This window comes from Macrosteles quadrilineatus, unplaced genomic scaffold (genome assembly GCF_028750875.1).
Source record: "Macrosteles quadrilineatus isolate MER2022 unplaced genomic scaffold, UCM_ALF_1.0 Scaffold_2__2_contigs__length_208266976, whole genome shotgun sequence".
In the NCBI taxonomy this organism is placed as follows: domain Eukaryota; kingdom Metazoa; phylum Arthropoda; class Insecta; order Hemiptera; family Cicadellidae; genus Macrosteles; species Macrosteles quadrilineatus.
The window spans coordinates 11,380,321-11,402,027 of record NW_026542595.1 but is presented as its reverse complement, the minus strand read 5'-3'; the positions used below and the strand labels follow the sequence as shown (position 1 = coordinate 11,402,027).

Below are 21,707 nucleotides of genomic sequence, written 5' to 3'. Positions count from 1 at the left end.
AATCATATTTGGAACGTTTTGAAAATTATTGCAATTTGAAGAACATTAAAGAAGACAAGATGAAAGCTCAACTCCTGTGCTCATCCATTGGTAAGGAACATTACAATAATCTGACTACTCTTTTGGGCCCAGACAATCCTGTAAAAGACCTTAATTTTTCAAAATTAATCGAACATTTCACAATGATGTTGTCACCCACAGTATCTCATATTGTTGCACAACACTATTTCCTCAGTAATTCACAACAGTTGCATCAATCTATCTCTGATTTTGTCACAGTCCTGAAAGGTAACCTGAATGATTGTAATTTTTACACTTCTTGCAATGAATGTGAAAGTAAAATTTCAATTGCTGATGAATTTCTCCGCCCTCAATTTATTAGAGGACTAAAAGACAATTGGATACGTGAACAACTACTACAAGACACTAATCTCAACAGTTTTGACTCACTCCTCAAGAAAGCAATTGCCCTAGAAGCTTCCCGCTATGAATCAAATAAAATTTGTAATCCTGTCACACAATCATCAAGTGAAAATTCGGATACACACAAAATTGATAGGCATTCAAGGTCTAAGACAAAGGAATATCAAAGTTTCAAGCAATTTAAGACACACAAATATGATGACCGCGGTTCCAATAGATCTCAATCACAACATTTCCGTAACAAAAGCTTAAAAAGACACGTTGACTACAAAGCTTTGGGTATTGATGGACTTTGTTTCAAATGTGGTCGATCAAACCATCAGTCTAATGAATGCAAAACTAATCGGAATTATCTTAAATGCACTTCCTGTGGAAAACAAGGCCACGTATCAAAAGTGTGTATAACGTCTCGACTAAAGAGCTCTAAAACAAACACCCTGTTGTCTCACTACACAGAAGATGAATCCAGTCACCCAGATGAGTATGGAATCACACAAATCAACGATGTGGAAGATCTTTACATAGTAGGACCAGACTCAGACAAATACATGGTTACAGTCACTATCAACAACAAGCCTCAGACATTTGAAGTAGACTCTGGTGCACGATTTTCCTTAATCTCAGAAACGGACTTTGATAAACTTGGACTTAAAGTGCCACTTCAACCAACTCCTATCTCATTTCGCTCCTACTCTGATCATATAATAAAACCTAAAGGTAAAGTAACTGTCTCAGTCTCTTACAATGCAAAATCACTAAATGCTGATTTATTTATAGTACCTGCTGGTCATTCTGCTTTGTTAGGACGAATTTGGATTCGTGGACTTGGAATTGAACTCAGTGAGGTAGACAACAGAAAGCAATCACCGATTAATACAGTTGATGTTAATTTAGTACCGTCTCTAGAGGATATATTCGAAAAATACTCAGCAATTTTCGAAGAAAGAATCGGATGTGTTCCCAATGTTGAAGTCAAACTCCAACTCAGAGATAATGAAAAACCAGTATTTACTAGGGAACGTGATGTCCCTTTCGCATTACGAGAGAGAGTAGAAAAGGAACTTACAACCCTCGAGTCTCAAGGAATCATAACTCCAGTCGCATCAAGTGATTGGGGGTCACCTTTGGTTGTTATCCCAAAGCCAGATGGAGGAGTCAGACTATGCGTAGATTACAAGTGTGGGGTTAATTCAAAACTTGTCTCATCTAACCACCCCATTCGACGCATTGATGATGTCCTACATAGTCTCCGCGGATCAAGATACTTCTGTAAGTTGGATCTTCATAAGGCTTATTTGCATCTAAAAGTCGATGAAGAGGGAAGTAAGATTCAAACAATATCAACCCATAAAGGAATGTTCAACATGAATCGTCTCAGTTTTGGAATAAAAACAGCCCCTTCTGAGTTTAATCGAATTTTGTCACAACTGTTAAACGGATTATCAAAGGTAGAAGCATACTTTGATGATATAATTTGTCACGGTGAAACTCTCGAAGAGTGTATGAAGAACCTTATTGCATGTTTGGAATGTCTCAAGAAGTATGATCTACATCTTAACAGAACAAAATGTGTTTTCTTCAAGGAAAGTATTAATTACCTTGGACATGTGGTGTCATTCAATAAGATTCAAAAATGCCCTAAAAAGGTTGAAGCAGTTACTCAGATGCCTCGCCCTCGAAATGTTGATGAGTTAAGACGCTTTCTTGGCTTAGTTACATACTATGCAAAATTCATTCCTGACTTCTCTTCAAAAACACATCCGCTACGATGTTTGCTTCGAAAAGGAGAAAAATTCTTTTGGTCAGCTGCTGCTGAAGCCTCATTTCTGAATCTGAAATCTGAACTTTGTAGTGATACAGTTCTTATTCCTTTCGTTCGACCCATCAAAACCAGTTATTCTCACAACAGATGCTAGCCCAACTGGAATTGCTGCAATACTCAGTCATGATATCGATGGGCAAGAAAGACCAATTGCATATGCATCCAGAGCATTGACCCAGGCTGAAACCAATTACAGTAGACCCCCTCTTAACCGACCTCGTATTAACCGATAATCGGATTATCCGCCTACGATTGTAAAATAATACAGTTTGTTTTAACCGACTTTGCTTTGAGAGCAGCTCGGTTTAACCGCCGTTTCTAGGAATCTCGGCATTTCCGCTCCCACACTGGGCGATGAGAACTGAACCATACGCTTATCTCCACAGGATATGACTAACAATAAGTTATTTTGTGTTGATCACAAAAGATATAGCATAGCCTGTTGTCAGTTTGTCATCATTGTAATGGAAGGGGTCGAATATTGTAAAGAGGAAGTGTTTGGCAATGTTGTGTGAGTAGGCTGGTAGTGTTGTTAAACAATAACTTGTTGTGCTGACCTACTGAAGGCTGTTGCTTTAAGTAGGCCAGTGCACTTGATCAAGGGGTCAGTTTTTGTGTGGAGTGGTTTGTGTGGTGCACCGGAGGACAGGGTCCTGCTGGGGGAGCTGGAGCCCAAGGCCCTTGGCCTTGGGTCCAGGTAAGACAATGTAAACGGTTTTCAAAATTGGGGTTTAGAGTCTTTTCCAAATTGGGGGTTAAGCTACTAACTGATTTATACAGTTCCAGTCTACTCTACCTTTTTTGATTGTTAGTTTAGCTTTGTGTTCTTTGTGTTGTTTTGAGTAATTAATAAAGTTGCGTTTCGTAAGCGAGTGCTGAGTTTCTTTCCTGAGCTACGTCACCCAAAGTAACAGTAGGTATTCCAAGAGGAATACGACCGTTACAAGGTGATGGAAGCGCCGGTTTACAAAACTTCGATCTTGGTACCTCTTAGAAAAATAATTGGCTTTAATTTTTGGGGTTCTAGTAATGTGAAAAGTTTGGTTTTTTTTAATATATTTTTTTTTATTATTTGTAATCATCACTTTGGTGCAGTTTTTATTCAGTTCTATTTGGGGGTTCAGTGTTTTTTGGGACAGCAGTGAAGGGCTGGAATGCCGTAAATGTGAAGTTTTTCAGTGTTATTTTGTGTGAGTCTAAGCGTCATGTGCGGGTTACATGAGTGTTCTAAGCGTCATGTGCGGGTTGCACGTGAGTTTGACATGTGTTCGTGTTCGGTTACACGAGTGTTCTATGCGTCATGTGTGGGTTGCACATGAGTTTGATATGTGTTTGTGTTCGGTTACACGAGTGTTCTATGTGTCATGTGCGGGTTGCATGTGAGTTTGATATGTGTTCGTGTCGGTTACACGAGTATTCTATGCGTCATGTGCGGGTTGCACGTGAGTTCGATATGTGTTCGTGTTGGGTTACACGAGTGTTCTATGCGTCATGTGCGGGTTGCACGTGAGTTCGATATGTGTTCGTGTTGGGTTACACGAGTGTTCTATGCGTCATGTGCGGGTTGCACGTGAGTTCGATATGTGTTCGTGTTGGGTTACACGAGTGTTCTATGCGTCATGTGCGGGTTGCACGTGAGTTCGATATGTGTTGTGTTGGGTTACACGAGTGTTCTAAGCGTCATGTGCGGGTTGCACGTGAGTTTGATATGTTTTCTTTGAGTTTATTGTGTATCGTGTTTGGAAGCACGAGAGTTTTTGCGTTATGTGCTAAGTGCACATGGTTGTTAAGCATTGCGTGCTGGATGCACGAGGTATTATGTGTTGTGCTGGCTGCACAGGGTTTTCATTTTTTACGTGCTGGGAGCACAAGGTGAATTTTTGTTATGTGCTGAGTGCACGAGGTATTTTTGTGCTGTATGCTAAGTGCTAGCTGCACAAGGTTTTTATTTGTTCTGTGCTGGGTGCACATGTGTAATGTGTGTTTCAGATGTTGTTTGCTGTGCACAAGTGTGTGTATTTGCCTGGTTAAATATATGTTGTATCTGGGATCTTGTAGTTCCCAGGTTTCTCGAAGATGTGATTCTGTGGTTGCAGACCTGCTATTTCTACTCTAGAGTGTATATTGTGCGAATAATGTGGCGGACACATGTTGTCAAACTATTCTGTTTCAGCTCTTTATGCGCAGTAGATGCAGTGAATGGTGGATCAATATATTATATTTTGTAGAAGTAGTTTAAGGGATAATTATTCATAGTGTATTATGGTGTACTGTTTTAGAAATATATTTGAGTTTAAACTTTAATTTGGTAGTAATATATTTTTTTCAGATGGGGATTTTTACGAATGGTCAATACTGTTAATGATTAGAGTAGGTGTTTATATGTTATATTTCAGAGTATTGCACGAGCAAAGTTGCGGTGACAGTAGTCAGCATGTTTGTAGGCTGAGGAATGCTGAGCGTGGTGTAAATGGCCTCTCTGTGACCTGACCTTGCTGAGTGCTGACCGTGTTTTGTTACAATGTTTACCTTTTAATACTGATGCTCTAGAGTTTGCTTTGGGAAATCAGCAATGCATGAATGTTTTATTTTGGGAACAAATTTTTGTTTTTACAGGTGATAGATTGTTGGAGAAATTTTAAAAGGGAAATTGGTTTTGCTTACGGGTTTGATTGTAACGATTTGGGCCCAAATCATTTTTTCCAGCAATTTTTTTTTAATGCATTTTCATTGGAAAATTATATACGCCGTTTTTAAGTGTATTTTTGATATAACACATTGAAGCTAAAATTTAACTTGTTTTTAATATGTAAGCAAACATAATTTCACTCAATGTTATGAGGAGAAATGACCAAAATGTTGGTAAACTTTTAAACATAAATTATGTAAGCTATATTGAATGGGGTAGTTTGAAAGTTTTAAACTATTATTTTGACAATGATAAATTGTGTTTGTGTTTTAAAAATGCTATGGGGAAGTCTAATTTTATTGGAAGATGATTTTGTTTTGTTTTTTCTTTGTTTATACTATTTTAGAGATAAATTGTATCATATTTCACAAAGGTGGCAACTGTATTGGGAAATAATGTTTTAAATGTTGCAATAGTTTCCTCTAGTAAAATTAACAGTCTGGCAAATTTTGAAGACAAGACAGATTATGTATTAAAAGAATATTTTATTGAGATATATTTTGTTTTTTTTAGATTTTTAATTATCAGGGACTTTAGTGTGAGACAAATTGTTTATTAAATTTTTTCAGACTTAAATTGCAAATTACCAGAAATTAGAGACAACTGTTAAACTCATTATTTGTTTAGAATTCTTTAAAAAGGTCATATTTGAATAATCTAAAGTAAATCAGTCAGAAATTATTAAAGGTTTTGTTATTTAATCGTATCAAATTTGTTAAGGTAACACATTCCAAACACTTCTCTTAGTTTCAATAATTTTTGTTTTAATGTTTTTTGCTTTGTTCTTCATGTGAGTTTGAGAATTTCTTAAAAAGTCTAGGGTTTTTTTTATAAATTATATGTTGTATTTGTGAGTTATATGTTTGTGTAGGCTTCCTATTTACCCATCCCCACTGACCAACTGTAGACAAGGCTACAAGAACTTCATGATTTGCCGTGTTATCATGTGTTATCTTCAACATTGTGATCGGAGGATGAGACTTTGTCAAATTCAATGAAAACTGGGGAAACGCAGCTGGGGGCAAGGGCTTTTAAGAAGAGGAGAACTTCAGGCTGCAGTACACTCAATCAATGGCAAAAGCAGTCCAACATCATCGTCAACCAAAGTCGATTCATCATCAATGCTGTCAAGGAACGCTGGATGGACTACAGACTATAGACACCGAAGTGGGAGACATCGCAGAAGACATGGCTGTGGTCAAACATCTGAAGACCAACGACTGTTCGAGGAGGCTTTATCGACGCAACTGCTGAGGAAGTCCGCGAACAGTTGGTCAGTTCTTCCCCTCCTAAACCTTATTTTAATTTTGTTTAGGTACAATTTTAAAAGATTTTAATCAGTTTTTGTTATCAATTTTTTTTTTTCGCTCTCTCTGAGTGGATGTATCTAGGTAGTTGAGACGCTGGGGACATCGTCTGGAGGAAATGGGGGGATGTAATGGAAGGGGTCGAATATTGTAAAGAGGAAGTGTTTGGCAATGTTGTGTGAGTAGGCTGGTAGTGTTGTTAAACAATAACTTGTTGTGCTGACCTACTGAAGGCTGTTGCTTTAAGTAGGCCAGTGCACTTGATCAAGGGGTCAGTTTTTGTGTGGAGTGGTTTGTGTGGTGCACCGGAGGACAGGGTCCTGCTGGGGGAGCTGGAGCCCAGGTAAGACAATGTAAACGGTTTTCAAAATTGGGGTTTAGAGTCTTTTCCAAATTGGGGGTTAAGCTACTAACTGATTTATACAGTTCCAGTCTACTCTACCTTTTTTGATTGTTAGTTTAGCTTTGTGTTCTTTGTGTTGTTTTGAGTAATTAATAAAGTTGGGTTTCGTAAGCGAGTGCTGAGTTTCTTTCCTGAGCTACGTCACCCAAAGTAACAGTAGGTATTCCAAGAGGAATACGTACCGTTACATCATAGTTCGTAGCTCGAGCACATCTGATCTGATTTGTTATCTGTGCGGCAAACTTATAACATCATAAACTGCGTTACGATTTTGAGAACTGATTATCTTATCGCCGGAGTAAACAAACAATGCAACTTGTAGGGAAGGGGGGTTAACAACTCCAAGGTCAAGATAGTTTTTGTGCTTGAGCCTCCAGTGAGAGGCTACAAATAAACGTCCTGTCTTGTAACAAAATGGTCGCTTGTATCTTTAATGTCGTCAAAAGGTTCTGTACTGTATTACGATGTATTTGGAAAGCATAAATTAATACATTATAGTACTAAAGTTATTAAAATAGGAATTTTGTTGACTCTTGCGTAGTATTATAATATATTCCACTGAAAGTAGGCCTATTTGACTTAACCGTGCTTTGTGTTTATTTGTGACTTTTCTATCAATATGAAACAGGAGATAAGAGTAGTTTATTTGATAAATAATACAAGTATGATTTCAAAATAATGATTATATAATTCCAAATGAATAGCACTTCATTATGTTATGATTTTAGGGATTGCCCGTTTTATCCGACCTTTTGAGTTATCCGACCTAGGTCCGGTCCCATAAGGGTCGATTAAGAGGGGGTCTACTGTACAGCCAACTTGATAGAGAAGCTCTAGCAATCATCTACGCAGTCACCCATTTTTATAATTACGTTTTTGGTAAAAGATTCACTCTCGTCACCGATAATGAACCATTGTCACATATTTTTCATCCAGGACGTGCTTTGCCACGAATGACATCATCTCGCTTATTGCGTTATTCTTCATTCCTCAGTGGTCTTGACTATACAGTTCGATGCAAGAAAGGGAAAGAAAATGAAAACGTTGATTGTTTGTCTCGAAGCCCAGTTCAATCATCAATTTCATCTGAACTAACATTCGACAAAGAAATAAACACAATCAATGCAGAAACCTTACTTCAAATCTCAAGCACAGTGATAACGGCAGAAACGATAAAAGAAGAAACAGCAAAAGACCCTGAGCTTCAAGTTCTTTTACATGAACTGAAAAATAGTCGCAAAGATAGCCCTTACATGATCTCAGACAACATACTTTTCCGATCAGATCGAGTCGTAATTCCCAAATGTCTTCAAAATCAAATTCTAAATGAGCTCCATGAATCACACCTCGGAATTACTAAAATGAAACAGCTTGCTAGAAGATATGTATATTGGGAAGGTATGGACAAACAAATAGAAAGACTAGTGAAAAGCTGTGAACCTTGTGCTAAAGTTCGTCACAATCCACCAAAGGCTCCGGTACATCCGTGGGATCAGCCCGATGATAACTGGGAAAGAGTGCATATTGATTATGCCGGTCCATTGGATGGAAATTATTTCCTCATGTGTGTAGATGCAAAATCAAAGTGGGCAGAAGTTCGCATTCTTCGAAATGCTCCTTCCTCAGCAACGACGATGGCACTACTTGAAAACATTTTCTCGGTTCATGGGTACCCCTCGTTCTTGGTCTCGGACAATGCCACTATATTCAAAAGTGAGGAATTTATCAACTACTGTAAAGAACGTGGGATTTTCCAAAAATTTACTGCTCCTAACCATCCTGCAACAAATGGCCTGGCGGAACGAAACATACAAACTTTAAAGAGAAGACTTATTGCTGCTGCCGATGATCCAACCCCAATTACCACAAAGCTACAAAACATTATGTTCAGATATCGAGCAACACCTTTGGCATCAGGCAAGACTCCAGCAGAGTTGTATTTGAACAGGAAGATTCGGATTAGACTTGACACACTTCTCCCTAACCCAAAGGCAAAACTTCCATCAAAATCAATTGCTCCTCTTCGCGTCCGCTCTCTTAAAGTGGGAAAGAGAGTTCAGGCAAGAGTTCACCTGGGAAATAAAGACATATGGCAGTTTGGTACAGTCAAGAGAAAATTAGGTCAATACCATTACATTGTTGAATTGGATTCTGGACGAAGTTTAAAACGACACATAAATCAATTGATTTTGACTCTTGTATCCAAGAAGAAAGTTACATTTACAACACACAACGAACAAGATAGTTCTGTTGTTCCAAGACGGATACCTATTATAGACTGTCAAGCACCACCACAAGAGATCCACCCAGAGTCTGAATCAAGTTCAAACAATCCAACAGAACTAGACGGTACTCTAAGAGAAGAAAATCTAGACAGACCTCAAGCCACAGAACAAAAAGAAAATAAATTAACTCGTCCTTCCAGACTGCGCAAGATTCCGTCCTATCTTAAGGACTTTGCTCTCCAGCGATTAAGTGGGTGAGAATGTTATGAACATATGTAGTTGTTACCATAGCAACCAAAAATGTTTATTATCAAATGCTGTTTACTATTCTATTCTGATCTTTAATATAACACAGTTACTTCTATTTCCACAACTGTCAACTCTGTCTTTTTATATTCTAATATTCCACTCGAAAGTCATCTCACTAACGATGTACATGAAAACACTAAAAACATCAGCTGCGATACAGAAACCCGATACAAGACTAACCACCAAGAAAATAGACCTGTACTGACCAACGACCCTATGAAAACACAGCCTGAAGCACTACTCATAGGCGACTCGACCCTCAGAGCTGCAGCCAGCATCATAAAAAACAACTACAAACTAAATATCACAACAGAAATCATGCCAGGAGCACAGATAAGGGACGTAAGCAAATTTATAAGTGAGGCCAAACAAATTCCTGGGAAAGTAATAATAAACATAGGCTCCAACAACGTAGCTAGCGCAGAAACCCCAAATCATACAATGAGACCCCTCTGGCTAACCATTGAGGCAGCCCAGAAAAAATTCCGAAACACTCAGTGGTTTGTTAACGGCCTTCTCTATAGAAGAGATGTTGGAGACAGATACATAAATGACACAAACGCTGCATATAGGTTTATGTGTGAACAATTAAGAACAATTTATATAGACACAAGCTCAGCCTGTCAAAACGACAACTACAGATCGGACGGGAAAAAGGAGCTATAACCCTTGCACACACCATCATAAAGAACTCCAAACTGACCTGCCCTAGGCCTATAGTGGAAACAATACAGCAACACCTCGAGTTGATAAACACACAAAATGGGCCTAGGCCTATTCCCAAAGACAAACCAATACAGAAACAACCGCTGCTCCCTAATACGACCAACAACTGCGAAAATATAAATGTGCCCCAAATAACACATACTAAGGCCACTGAAACACAAAATCAAACAAAAACTTACTTTGTCCAAAACAGAGGACAAACATGAAGATGGCCACGAGACTTCAGCAACCTACTCGGAAATTACCCTGTCAAAAAACCCGCAAAAACTCATCACCATCGCTACTACTTAGACCTGGAACAGGACCAACCAAGCCAAACCAAATGCAACCAATCTGCTACAAAACTCAACAAAATTCACCACAAAAAAGAACTAACAGTACTATACATAAATATCCAAAGAGGCCTACAGAAAAAAATAAACCAGCTAGACATAGAACTTCACTCAATAAATCCTGATGTGCTAATAATTTCGGAACATGGCCACCCGGCTGAATGTATGGAAAACATCCACATACAAGGATGCATGCTACTTAGCAACTACTCCAGAAAACAACACAGATGGGGAGGGATAGCTGCCTTCGTTAAAGAGGAGAATCAACACAATTACTCCAAGATCAATACAGATACCTTTTGCGAAGAACTAGTTTCTGAAATAGTAACCCTCAGCACCCAAGATCAAAAACTTATCATCATCGGAGCATATAGATCGCCATCAACTAACCTCGACAACTGCTTAAAATACATTGACGCACTTCTCTCAACATACACAAAAAAGAAGAAGGATATTATATTTATGGGCGACCTAAACGTAAACCTGCTTCAACCCCAAGAACCCGACACCATCAAACTTAAATATTTTCTACTGGAACACAACCTAGAAGCTGGAGACATCCCCTATACAAGAATAACCCCCACCTCAATCAGTAGTATCGATATCTATGCTACAAATTTGGGACTAAAACACCTGGCCCTCAACACCCACAAATTTCTAATGTCAGATCATTTAGGGATTAAATGCAAGATCATTAACCACTCTGCTGAACAAAATAAACCAGCAAAAAAGTTTACATACAACTGACGAATTATCTGGAAACGTATTCTTTACATGATAATAATCAGCATGGCTTTAGATCAGGAAGATCAGTTACAACTGCAGCAATAGATTTTATAGAATCAGTAATAAACTCTCTTGACAAAGGTGAAACAACAGTTGGCATATTTTTAGACTTAAGTAAGGCTTTTGACAGTGTGTTTGGGCATTGATGGCATTTCGTTTGAATGGTTTAGATCATATATTTTTAAGCAGCAATCAACACAGATTTAGACAAAAAAAGTCCATTAACACCGCTTTAAGCCAACTGTGTAACTCAATCACGGAAATTTGGGAAAAAAGCAACAAGCGAATGGTATATTTCTGGATCTCGAAAAGGCGTTTGATAGCTTGGACAGAAGCATATATTTTAATTGAGAAACTCAAACTTATCAACATCACCGGCAATGCACTATCCTGGATACAGAGCTACCTGACAGACAGAGAACAACTTGTAGAAATAGAATACCACTCAAAAAACATCAAAACAAAATCAAGCTTTTGCATATCATAGAACCAACTTTTTTAGTTGAAACAGCTGACTAAATTCTTTAATTCCCTTTAAATATGAATACTCATAGGGTCAACATGGGAAACTACAGAGCCACTGGGGTGGAGCCCGAAAGGATTTTTGGGATAAGAATATGCCTATATTTTAATCAGGAATGTGAGCTATCATCATGCCAAATTTCAGCCCAATCCGTCCAGTAGTTAATGTGTGATTGAACTTCAAACAAACAAACAAACACACAAACTTTCACATTTATAATATCAGTAAGATTTTAGTAAAAATGTAATATGACAAGTTGAAATTCGATTAGTCTGCAGGTTTGCTGCGGCGGGGGTATTTTTCCTTTTGATATCTGTTGAGTGCAATTTAATATTTGCCACATGTCTGTTTTTAATGTTATACTTCATTGATGAATACCAGATGGTTAAATTGTTAAATGTGTTGTTAAAAACAATAATAGTTTAATCTATGTCTTCTTTAGTTGGTTGAATTAAAAGTGTTGAGTTTAATAATTCAGTTTGCCCTTTTATTTTAACTAGAGAACCCGTGCGGCTCAATGAGCCGCATAGTATGAAACATAATGCCGAGGAAAACGTTATGCTTAAATTCAAGTAGTTCTAGTTACAACTTAGAGTTGTTTAAACACTTGTTCGAAACTAATTTTAAATATCTGTATTTGCGTCGTCAAGGTTCACCTACATTATTTCTGCTCTCAGTTTTAACTGATAACTAACTTCTAATTAATGCTAAACGATCTGCTTCAATTCGAGTTAACATGATGCTACAAAGTTTTTCCAGCATTGAGAATTGAAGAAAACTGTTGTCTTACTGATAACCTGTGTTAAGTAATTTAAGTTGGGTCATTTACATAAATACTAATTCCTTCACTTATGTTTGGTCTAATGTTGCCACTAAAACTTTCAATAGCAAATGAGTTTTTCAAACTTCTTATTTCGACTTGAAATGTCTGGATTGTGTTGGTGAATTCAGTCAAAAAACTTGTCCAAGGAACTGGCAATATAACCTAAAAGTAAACAATCCATTTGCGTTTTTTCTCAATTGAAGTAGAGGAGTAATACAAAAGTTAACAATAAAAACATAAGGTCCGCCAAGATTTGGTATAATCTTACTACCGGTACTTGAACTTATCATATTCAAGGCATTATTAATAAATATTTTGAAATATCTCGATCTGTCAATGTCAGAAGTAAACATTTCTTCCATGCATTAATTTCATCTGACATTTACTTTACCACCGTGAAAACACTATGTGCTTCGTGTATTTTATCACTTCCAAAGTAAGTTGCATAGCAGAGCTGGCCAATATTATCCATCTCACCAAGTGAATGTGTATCTGTATGGGTATCTGTAAACCACATATTTACAGGTTATGGGCCCAGGGCTGTTTAAATACGGAATTTGTTACGTTTTTTTTACCTGGCTAATCAAATTGAATGAATTGCTAACATGGCAACTGAACATGAAAAGTATCGAATACCATTGTTTGACGGAACCAATTTTAGCAATTGGAAATTTAGAATTGAAACTCTGCTGGAGGAATTAGAATTATTATCTTTCGTAAAGGAATCTTATGCTACCAACGTTGAATAACTGGAAGAAGACACAGATGAACAACGAGAGAGGAAGGAAGCAAGGTTGTTGGAATTAGCGAAACAAGATCCAAGATCGAAAGTGCAAGTCGCAGATTATACAGCGTATTGCCGACAGCCATTTGGAATATGCAAAAGACAAGCAGGGGTGCCCAGAGGGGCGGTACTGTGGCGCGTTTGCGGCACAGGAATTTTTGGGGGGGACTTTTTTGAGGGGATTTTGGGGGGGGGGGGTGTTTTTTGCTAGCTGTCATAATGAATGAATAATTTTGTATAAGCAGCCCGAAAAAGTGTTTCTAAGTAGCTCACTATCAACACCAACAACATTTTGCCATTCGTAATTAAGATTTGCTTCTAAGAATGGTAAAAACGCACCTTGTCAGACAATCCTTAATATACCAGTGTCAGTGTCGAACTTTATTTGCTACATATGTTTTGGTGGTTCTTTACCTCTACCACACAAAACACGAATCGATTACAGATAGGCCTATTAATTCACGCGTATATATTGCCGTCGTCAGAACTGGAAGTAAACTGAATCAGGTTCAGGTTATGAGGGGCAGACGTGGTCTCTGGATTGTCGTCTGCATTGTCACCAGCGTATATAGGACTATTGTAGTGACTGAGAAGAGTGTTAAAAGTATAATGGGATTCATAATTAATTGAGTGTTTTCACTCAAAAATTTTGCGCTGTCCCTAGTTTTATGTATTTATATATTTCAAACTCCTCAAAGTATTTAATAAATTTCCTTTCGTGCAGTACTGTAGAATTTCGAGACCATAATTTATATCTAAAAGATAAATTGGTTATTATTGTCAATAATTTTAAATGGAAAACTCAATTATGAATCCCATTATATTTTCAACACTCTCCTCCGTCACTACAACTAGTCCAATATCAGCTTTTGATAACACATACGACAATTCAGAGACCACGTCTTTCCGTCATAACCTGATTCAGTTTACTTCCAGTCCTGCCCGCGGCAATATACTCACGTGAATTGATAGGCTTATCTGTTATCGTTTCGTGTTTTGTGTATAAACAGAAAGTCTGACAAGATGCGTTTCTACCATTATTAGTCATAAAAGGCAATCCTGGGGCTATCAAAATTAATTATAAGATTACTTCGTCACAAAAACCTTTTGTGGGTATTTTGCCTGGCGATTTTTGTAGAGTAAAATCGAGTTTTTGGAGTGTGTTGTTTGGAGTGGCGGTGTTTGTACAGCCAGGGAGTGGCGAGCAACAAGTCTGTCTTATTTCGTGACTGCCTTTAATTTTGAAAAAAAAAAACTTTTTGCCAAAGTATTATTAATGCATTTTTAAAGCGGTTTGATTTCTTAAAATTCTTCTCTGAGATTCTTTCTCTGTAAAATTTAACGCCACCTAATATATTGTACAGTTACAATACTGTGTTGGAGTAGAGTAATTCACCTAGTATATTGTTGTACATTTTGAAGACGTTGTCTATTGCAATACTGAGCACATGTTAGCTGACAATAGCGATTCTGAAATGCAAATTGAAACACTTCTAATTCGTCCATTAGTTAGATATACCTAATGAAGTATTGTTAAATGTTGTTAACGTTTCCTATTAAACATTTAATTTTTATTATCAGCAAGTTTGTTTTTCTTTGCCTCAAGTTTACTAAATCCTAAATTGGAATGCTCGTTTTATAAGGTAAAGGGAAACTTGTCAGATAAATTGGTGGGGGGAGGGTAGGTTTAAATAGACGGCAGCATAAATTGGGGGGGGAGAACTACTCCTTTGGCTTGGGGGGGGGGGGGGTTGCGCCTCTGGGTTTGGGGGGGGATGGGCACCTCTGAAGACAAGGCTACTGCTTTTGAACTATGGTCATCTCTCTGCAACACATTTGAAAGGAAAGGAATTGCTAGCCAACTTCTACTAAGGAAGCAGTTACTAACAATGAAGTTTGATGCGAAGAATGACGTTTTAAATCGTCACTTTCTGAAATTTGACAAAGTCATAAGAGAGTTACGTTCTACAGGAGCAACTGTTGAGGAATCTGACATTGTTTGTCACCTATTACTGACCATGCCCAAAGAATATGACGTCGTTGTCACGGCCATAGAGACTCTATCAATGAAGGACTTATCTCTGAGCTTTGTGAAGGTCAGACTGCTGGAAGAGGAGACAAAGAGGAGGGGCGTTGAAAAAATGGAATTTGATTGTACATCACCTCCTACTGCCTTCCAGTCTCAACTAGGGAAAAAGAAAAAATTTTCAAGGAGGAAATATATATGTCCATTCCTGAAGGAGTTGAAGGAACACCTGGCTCCGTTTGCAAATTGCAAAAGGCGCTATATGGCTTGAAACAGGCACTATTAGCATGGAATCGAGCTATTCATTCGTTTCTCATTTCTTGAGAAAGATATTAGAATTTTTTGTTTGTTAATTGTGTCAAATGTAAAATTATTAAATTGAGGTGGGGTGTTGAGTGCAATTTAATATTTGCCACATGTCTGTTTTTAATCTTATACTTCATTGATGAATACCAGATGGTTAAATTGTTAAATGTGTTGTTAAAAACAATAATAGTTTAATCTATGTCTTCTTTAGTTGGTTGAATTAAAAGTGTTGAGTTTAATAATTCAGTTTGCCCTTTTATTTTAATGAGCTAGGTATTTATTTTAGTATCCAGGGAAACCACATATTTACAATATCCAAACAAGCTAAAATGACAGTTGCTATTTGTATCAAATCGATTAAATTCTATACCATCTAAATACAAGGAGCAATAGGGCATTCCTATTACAAATTTTTATAATTCCTAGTGATGTTTAAACTTTATTTGTAATTGCTAGATAACAGTTCTAATGAGATATGAATTTTTCTTGTAGAACTAATCAACCACTGAAATAATAAAAAACAATCGTGCATTACACAAAAGTACCGGGGGACCGAACGATGGCTCGGTATAGTTTATTTCGATTGTAAATTAAGCAATATAAAGGGGAAATTTCGGCATGAGCGTACTCTCTCAAATGTTCTAGTATGATGGATTAGCTGAATACAGATAAGTCTGAATCATGAGTATATTGTTTACTATAAAGATCATTGTAAAACAATTAACTTTAGTACAGTATTAATTCAACAGAATACAGCTGTTCAAATTAAGTGAACTAAAAAAGTGCATAAACATTGTAAATTCTACCCTTAAGAGTTAAACATTGAGTTTATGCCTGTGCACTCAAACAACACCAACACGAAACACTTAGTAAGTAACACTTGCTCTATTTTCCCTATATCAAGTAATCTTCAGTGTAATCTTTGCTCAATAGTTACAACTGATATATTTAGTACCGTACTGTATATTTTGTAGTTTGTTAGTATATTGTGGATGGGTGGTTATAAGCACATTTTATGTTACAAGTCTTTTGCTTACTTTTTCCTTGTTTATTTTTGTTCATTACTTAGCAACCAATAAGGCCAATGTAACATTTTTTTTAAATTTTCTAATGAGTTGTTTAGCCAAATATGATTTTTCCTGAGGTAGGGGCTGTCGTCAATCACGTTTTTAGGGCTATACTTACTATAAGTCCCTAATTCCAAAATTTAGTCAAAATCCTTCCGCTAGATTTTGAGGTAAATATTAGACAGACAGACAAACAGGCATAGCTTGTAGTAGAGTATAGGATTAGTCTAAGGAAAGACTTGGGAAAATATCAATGGTCTATGTCAATCTGAACTTATTTGTGTTTATGGTAATATGTATTTGTGGCCACACATGTCCCAGTATCTATTATATAGTCAGTATAGCTGACCTGACAGGAGTTACAGTTCTGGATGTTGACCCAGTAGTTGCGGTGGTTCCAGAGACTCTCTATGCCCAGATAGTGGTTGTCCTGAGGTCCAGAGGACACCCCGGACCCTGGGTGTATAAACAATACGTCCTGGACCTCTCTCTTGCCTGGCAACACCACCACCCAGCCATGGATACCCCACCAGTAGAGTGGGTCATGAGGGGGCTTCTCCAGCTCCTGAGCATTAGACATGGCTTTAGAGCAGTGTAAAGAATAAAAACTTTACCAGAGTGTTTGAACAACACGTCCTAAACCTTAACTGTATGACTTCTATACAGAACCGCCCAGACTGCACAAAAACAACAAAGAATTAACAGCTTATGTATGTACACATTTGGTGAAAATTAAAGGCAGGTTTAGACAAGTAAACAAAAGTTTACGAGAATTGAAAGAACACTAGTTAATTCTTTTTTATAATAGAAATTTGTATTCCACAAGAAATCAGATATACAACTAACAGCACTTTTTAAAGCTGTATTTACATTTGAGTATGCAACAACAATTTTTAAACCAGTGTTACGCAGCTTAAAAGAAAGAAAATGTGAGCACTGAACACAACAAAACTGCATTGATAGATATTTTTTATGATTAAGAATTGATTTTGCACAAATAATTTCAGATCACTCAGCATGTAAGTACACTTACAAAATAAATAGACTTGTTAAGATGAATATACATGTGATTTAATATTGTTTACCTAACCCGCCATGTTAAACTTCCCTATCCCAAGCGTGATGTATACAACTTCCTTACTTCTCGAGTGATGTAAAGTTGAAAAAAACTCACTCGGTGATGTAATGAAACCCATTTAAATAACATTGAGTGGATAACTTAAAAAATATACCTCTATGGAGCCAACGACGTTCAACGCTAGAAATCAGCTGTGTGTTTGAATTTTATTGTTATGCTTTGAAGAATTTTCCTAACCTAGCTTTTGTTTGTAAATGAACGTTACTGTTAGAAGATGAGTGAAATTGATAATGAAGCATATTGCTCGTAACCTCCTGAATATTGTCGGGTCAGGTAAAATCTTGTACGTTACACGTTACGCAAGAGCGTGTTTACATCACTTCGGTGAATTATGCAACTCGCCTTCGCTCGTTGCACAACATTCACCTGCGTGATGTAAAAACGCTCTTACTACACTTGTAATGTAAATAGCTATTAGTGTATAGAATTTCAACTTTTAAAAATACTTCACTCAAACCAATGAGGAATAATAATAAGCATCCAGTCTCCTTAAATTGATTTTTTCACACTCAAGTATTTTTATTTGTGTAAATAATGAAAATTAAATGTTAAATCAATACCTGAATTCTCCTCCTTTCCTCTTCCTCCAGTCGAAGTCTCTCCTGTTCCTCTTTATCCCTCTCTCTTTGTTCCATCATCAAGATGAACTTGCTTCGTAGATCCCTTGGCTCCCTGACTGCATACTTGCATTCCACCGGTGCTTCTGGTGGCTTTGCTTTCTGTAGGTGATAAGGGTTAATAAAGAGTTAAGCTCTTTTTTTCTATTCACATGGACAATATTCTGCTTATGAAACCTTGGTTTACTTAACTTGAATCCATTATTTTAAATGGAAACCATTATACTCTTTATACTTGCAACATTTAAAGGAGAATCTAGGTGGCGAGTCAATTTGACAGTTTAGCCAATTCAGTCTGACTTACCCATAAAATTTGTTGTACAAAATTTTAATTAGTCACATTGCAATAAAAATATCAGATAGCTAGCTCCAACCTCCAATTTTGTCATAAATGGATTGAAGAAAATTTTTTCTTTTACCTCCAATCTCAAAGTCCTGTAATATGACATAATATCAGTGTAACATCTTGTGGCCTTTATTTCTATCCATCAGACTCTGGACTCCACATTTCATAGGGAAACTCTATAACCCTTCTTGACAAATTCCAATTTTAGATAGTGCAATTAAATCTTATCATTATTCTATACTATTAATATGTCTGATGTCGGCATTATGTCCGAAAGTATAGTATATTAAAATCCTTTACAAAGAGAAATTGGGTAAAGAGAAACTACAGTCAATCCTGCTCAAGATCAAACCAGTAACCTCTCATTCGGTCACCTAGTCATAAGGGACTGGATGAGAGTAGGCCTACAATATATAACTGTATACTAAGCAGCAAACACACCTCAGATATGTCTGGTATGTCATGGCAGGTGGTGCGAGTGAGATCATTCTGGCAGTAGTCCTTGGTAGCATACCCAGATGCAACATAGGCATCATACCCAGCTGCTATGAGGTAACTGGCCAGCAACATACTCATCTCAAAACAGTGGCCACTCTGTCTCTCCAGCACCATCCTCCCTGAGACCACTTGATCTGGCTGAAACAATGACAAAACAATGGGTGCTGTACTACTTATACTATGCATTTGTTAGTTCTGAAACCGTAATCCTGACGAGTTTCCATAATACCCTCTGATGCGATGCCAATCTGTCTCACTTAAAAGTTCACATCACACAAAAACTGCTAATGTACACTAACTTAATTTACAAATACATCCTGACGATAGAAAATTTCAACTCATCCATTGGCGTGAAACTTTCTCTCAACCTCTCTCTACTTACCAGCTGAACACCGTGACGTATGGTATGAATAGCTCTCCTTACCTGGCAATAAAGACTCTTCACCATCTCGCTGACGACAAAAAAAGACTACTTTCCCGAGGCAGCGCAAGTACTAAGAACGCAAACCTACTTTGACGATATCACTGGTGCAGATACTGAAGAAACTGCCTTGAAACTTCAAGAATAACTGGTCAACCTGTTACAATAAGGAGGATTTGAATTACGTAAATGGGTCTCCAACCCTGATATTCTTCTACAAGCTTTTCCCAAGGAACATCTTGAGTCTCCTGTCTTTCTCCAAGATTCTGAACAGCCACACTTCACAATACTTGGCCTACATTGGTCTTCCCATTCTGACTACTTCACTTACAACCTTAATCTCCACTCTGGACCTCAACTCTCTCAAGCTCTGATCACTCAATTCGTCTGGATTCTTTGTGCACGTAGCGTTGCTCGCTCACGTATATTCAAGTGTGTTCCTACATGTTTGCAAAATAAACCATACAACAACTCCCTGCTAATGGGTGATCTACCCTCCTCTCGAATCACTCCTGCTCGACCATTTCTCTCTACAGGAATCGACTACTGTGGGTTCTTTGTTAAAGCCCATCGTTGCTTTAAAGGCGGGCAGTATGTTGAAGACTTTTTCCCCTTGATATGCATTTAACATGTGTATATTTATCATATGTTATTTTATTTTTCTGTTTACTTTTTCATTACATTGTTTTTCTTGTTCATGTTAACATGGTGTCTTTTTTATCATTTAAATAATTTTTCCCTTTCCCAATCCAACAAGTATAGTCTTATCTACTCAGCAACCTATGAAAGAAGGTAATTTCAAGTTGAGTAAATTTATATACACTCAAATCAAAACAAATCAAAACATACTTTATTTCCAAAAATGTGCCGAATATAAATTATAACATAACTTCCAGTGAACAGACACCCTACTTGCTATTGCATAGATAAAAATAATTAAATATAAAAATACATATAAACTTAAAAATAACAACAAAGGATGTAAGGTCCCAGAGAAGCCATGTTAAACATAATACATTATGGAAATAAGCCTACATGGGCTGGAAGCCTGTGCGTAGGCTCAGTCGCTATCAGTGACTTACGTATTTGTTGGAAAAATACTATTCATAAATATTCAGAGAATTTTTAAAAACAAATAATTTAATATAATTGCAAAACTATTCTGAGGCTAAATAAGTGAAATGAGCAATTTGAGGAATGAGGCAAGGCGGAGGGTACATACATAAATATAGTTAAGAATGTTCGATGTTAGTAATTCAGTTATTCAGTAAAGATTACGAGAGAATAAAGTAGGGTCAAGTCTGTCTGTACTCTGCTTTGATTAGGAGTTCTGATTCATCTACACCCCACTCTATCAGACAGCCAGTGATGCATTTTTTGAAAATAGTAATCGATGGAGAATGAAACAAATGATAAGAATTACAACGGGAGATAACATTACGATATAAAACTTCAGAAATGTAAGACGAATTTGTTAATGAGTAAGACTTGGCTAAATGAGAGGTAGTTATTCCGACATTCTGTGCATATCGGGTATTATAAGAATGTGATGTTTGGTTAAAAATAGAATCGAAGTTCTTGAAAACATGAATTGAAAGAAATTTGATAAATAACTGTCTTACACTGAGTAAGGACACTTGTTTGCTGTTGTATCCTTGCTTTTTATCTCCATAGACATCACTCTGGTAATCTAACCAAGACCAAAACAGTATACTGATAGTGACCCAAAATCAAATCAAATACCTTCCATATAGCTCAGCAAGGAAAGTTGACTTTGCCCATTCAAGTAATTATGACAGATTGCAATAAGACACAATCCATCAATCCCCTATAGTTGTTGTGGTGCAGAGTGATTGCCCTGTGATGCTACTTCCTGGTCCAGTATAGTTACATGGATAGAGGAGGGTTAGTTTGGAATGGCTTTGCACCTTGCATTTGGCAATGTGAAGGGACATATTACTTTTTAAATCTAATTACTATGTGTATCTTGGAATTGTTCATTCAATTTTTCTCTTTCTGTGGATCTTTCTATATATTTAATACAAAGTTGTAAGTCTGTTTCCTCAGTCATTACTGGACCGATCTACAAGATGTATGTCTCAAAATAAAGAGGATAATGCGTAGATTTGCTGAACT

At 37.1% G+C, this 21,707-nt stretch overlaps 1 protein-coding gene across 1 annotated transcript in view; it reads right to left on the bottom strand.

Annotated features, from left to right (window-relative positions):
* The window catches only part of LOC128987868 (dynein regulatory complex subunit 7), a 146,722-nt gene that overhangs the window by 42,375 nt on the left and 82,640 nt on the right, over positions 1-21,707 (bottom strand). The window contains exons 4-6 of the mRNA XM_054408931.1: positions 19,094-19,288; positions 18,250-18,408; positions 16,901-17,116 (exon numbers count right to left, since the gene is read on the bottom strand). Of these exons, the coding sequence (XP_054264906.1) occupies positions 16,901-17,116; positions 18,250-18,408; positions 19,094-19,288 (570 nt within the window). The remainder of the gene's footprint in view (positions 1-16,900; positions 17,117-18,249; positions 18,409-19,093; positions 19,289-21,707) is intronic.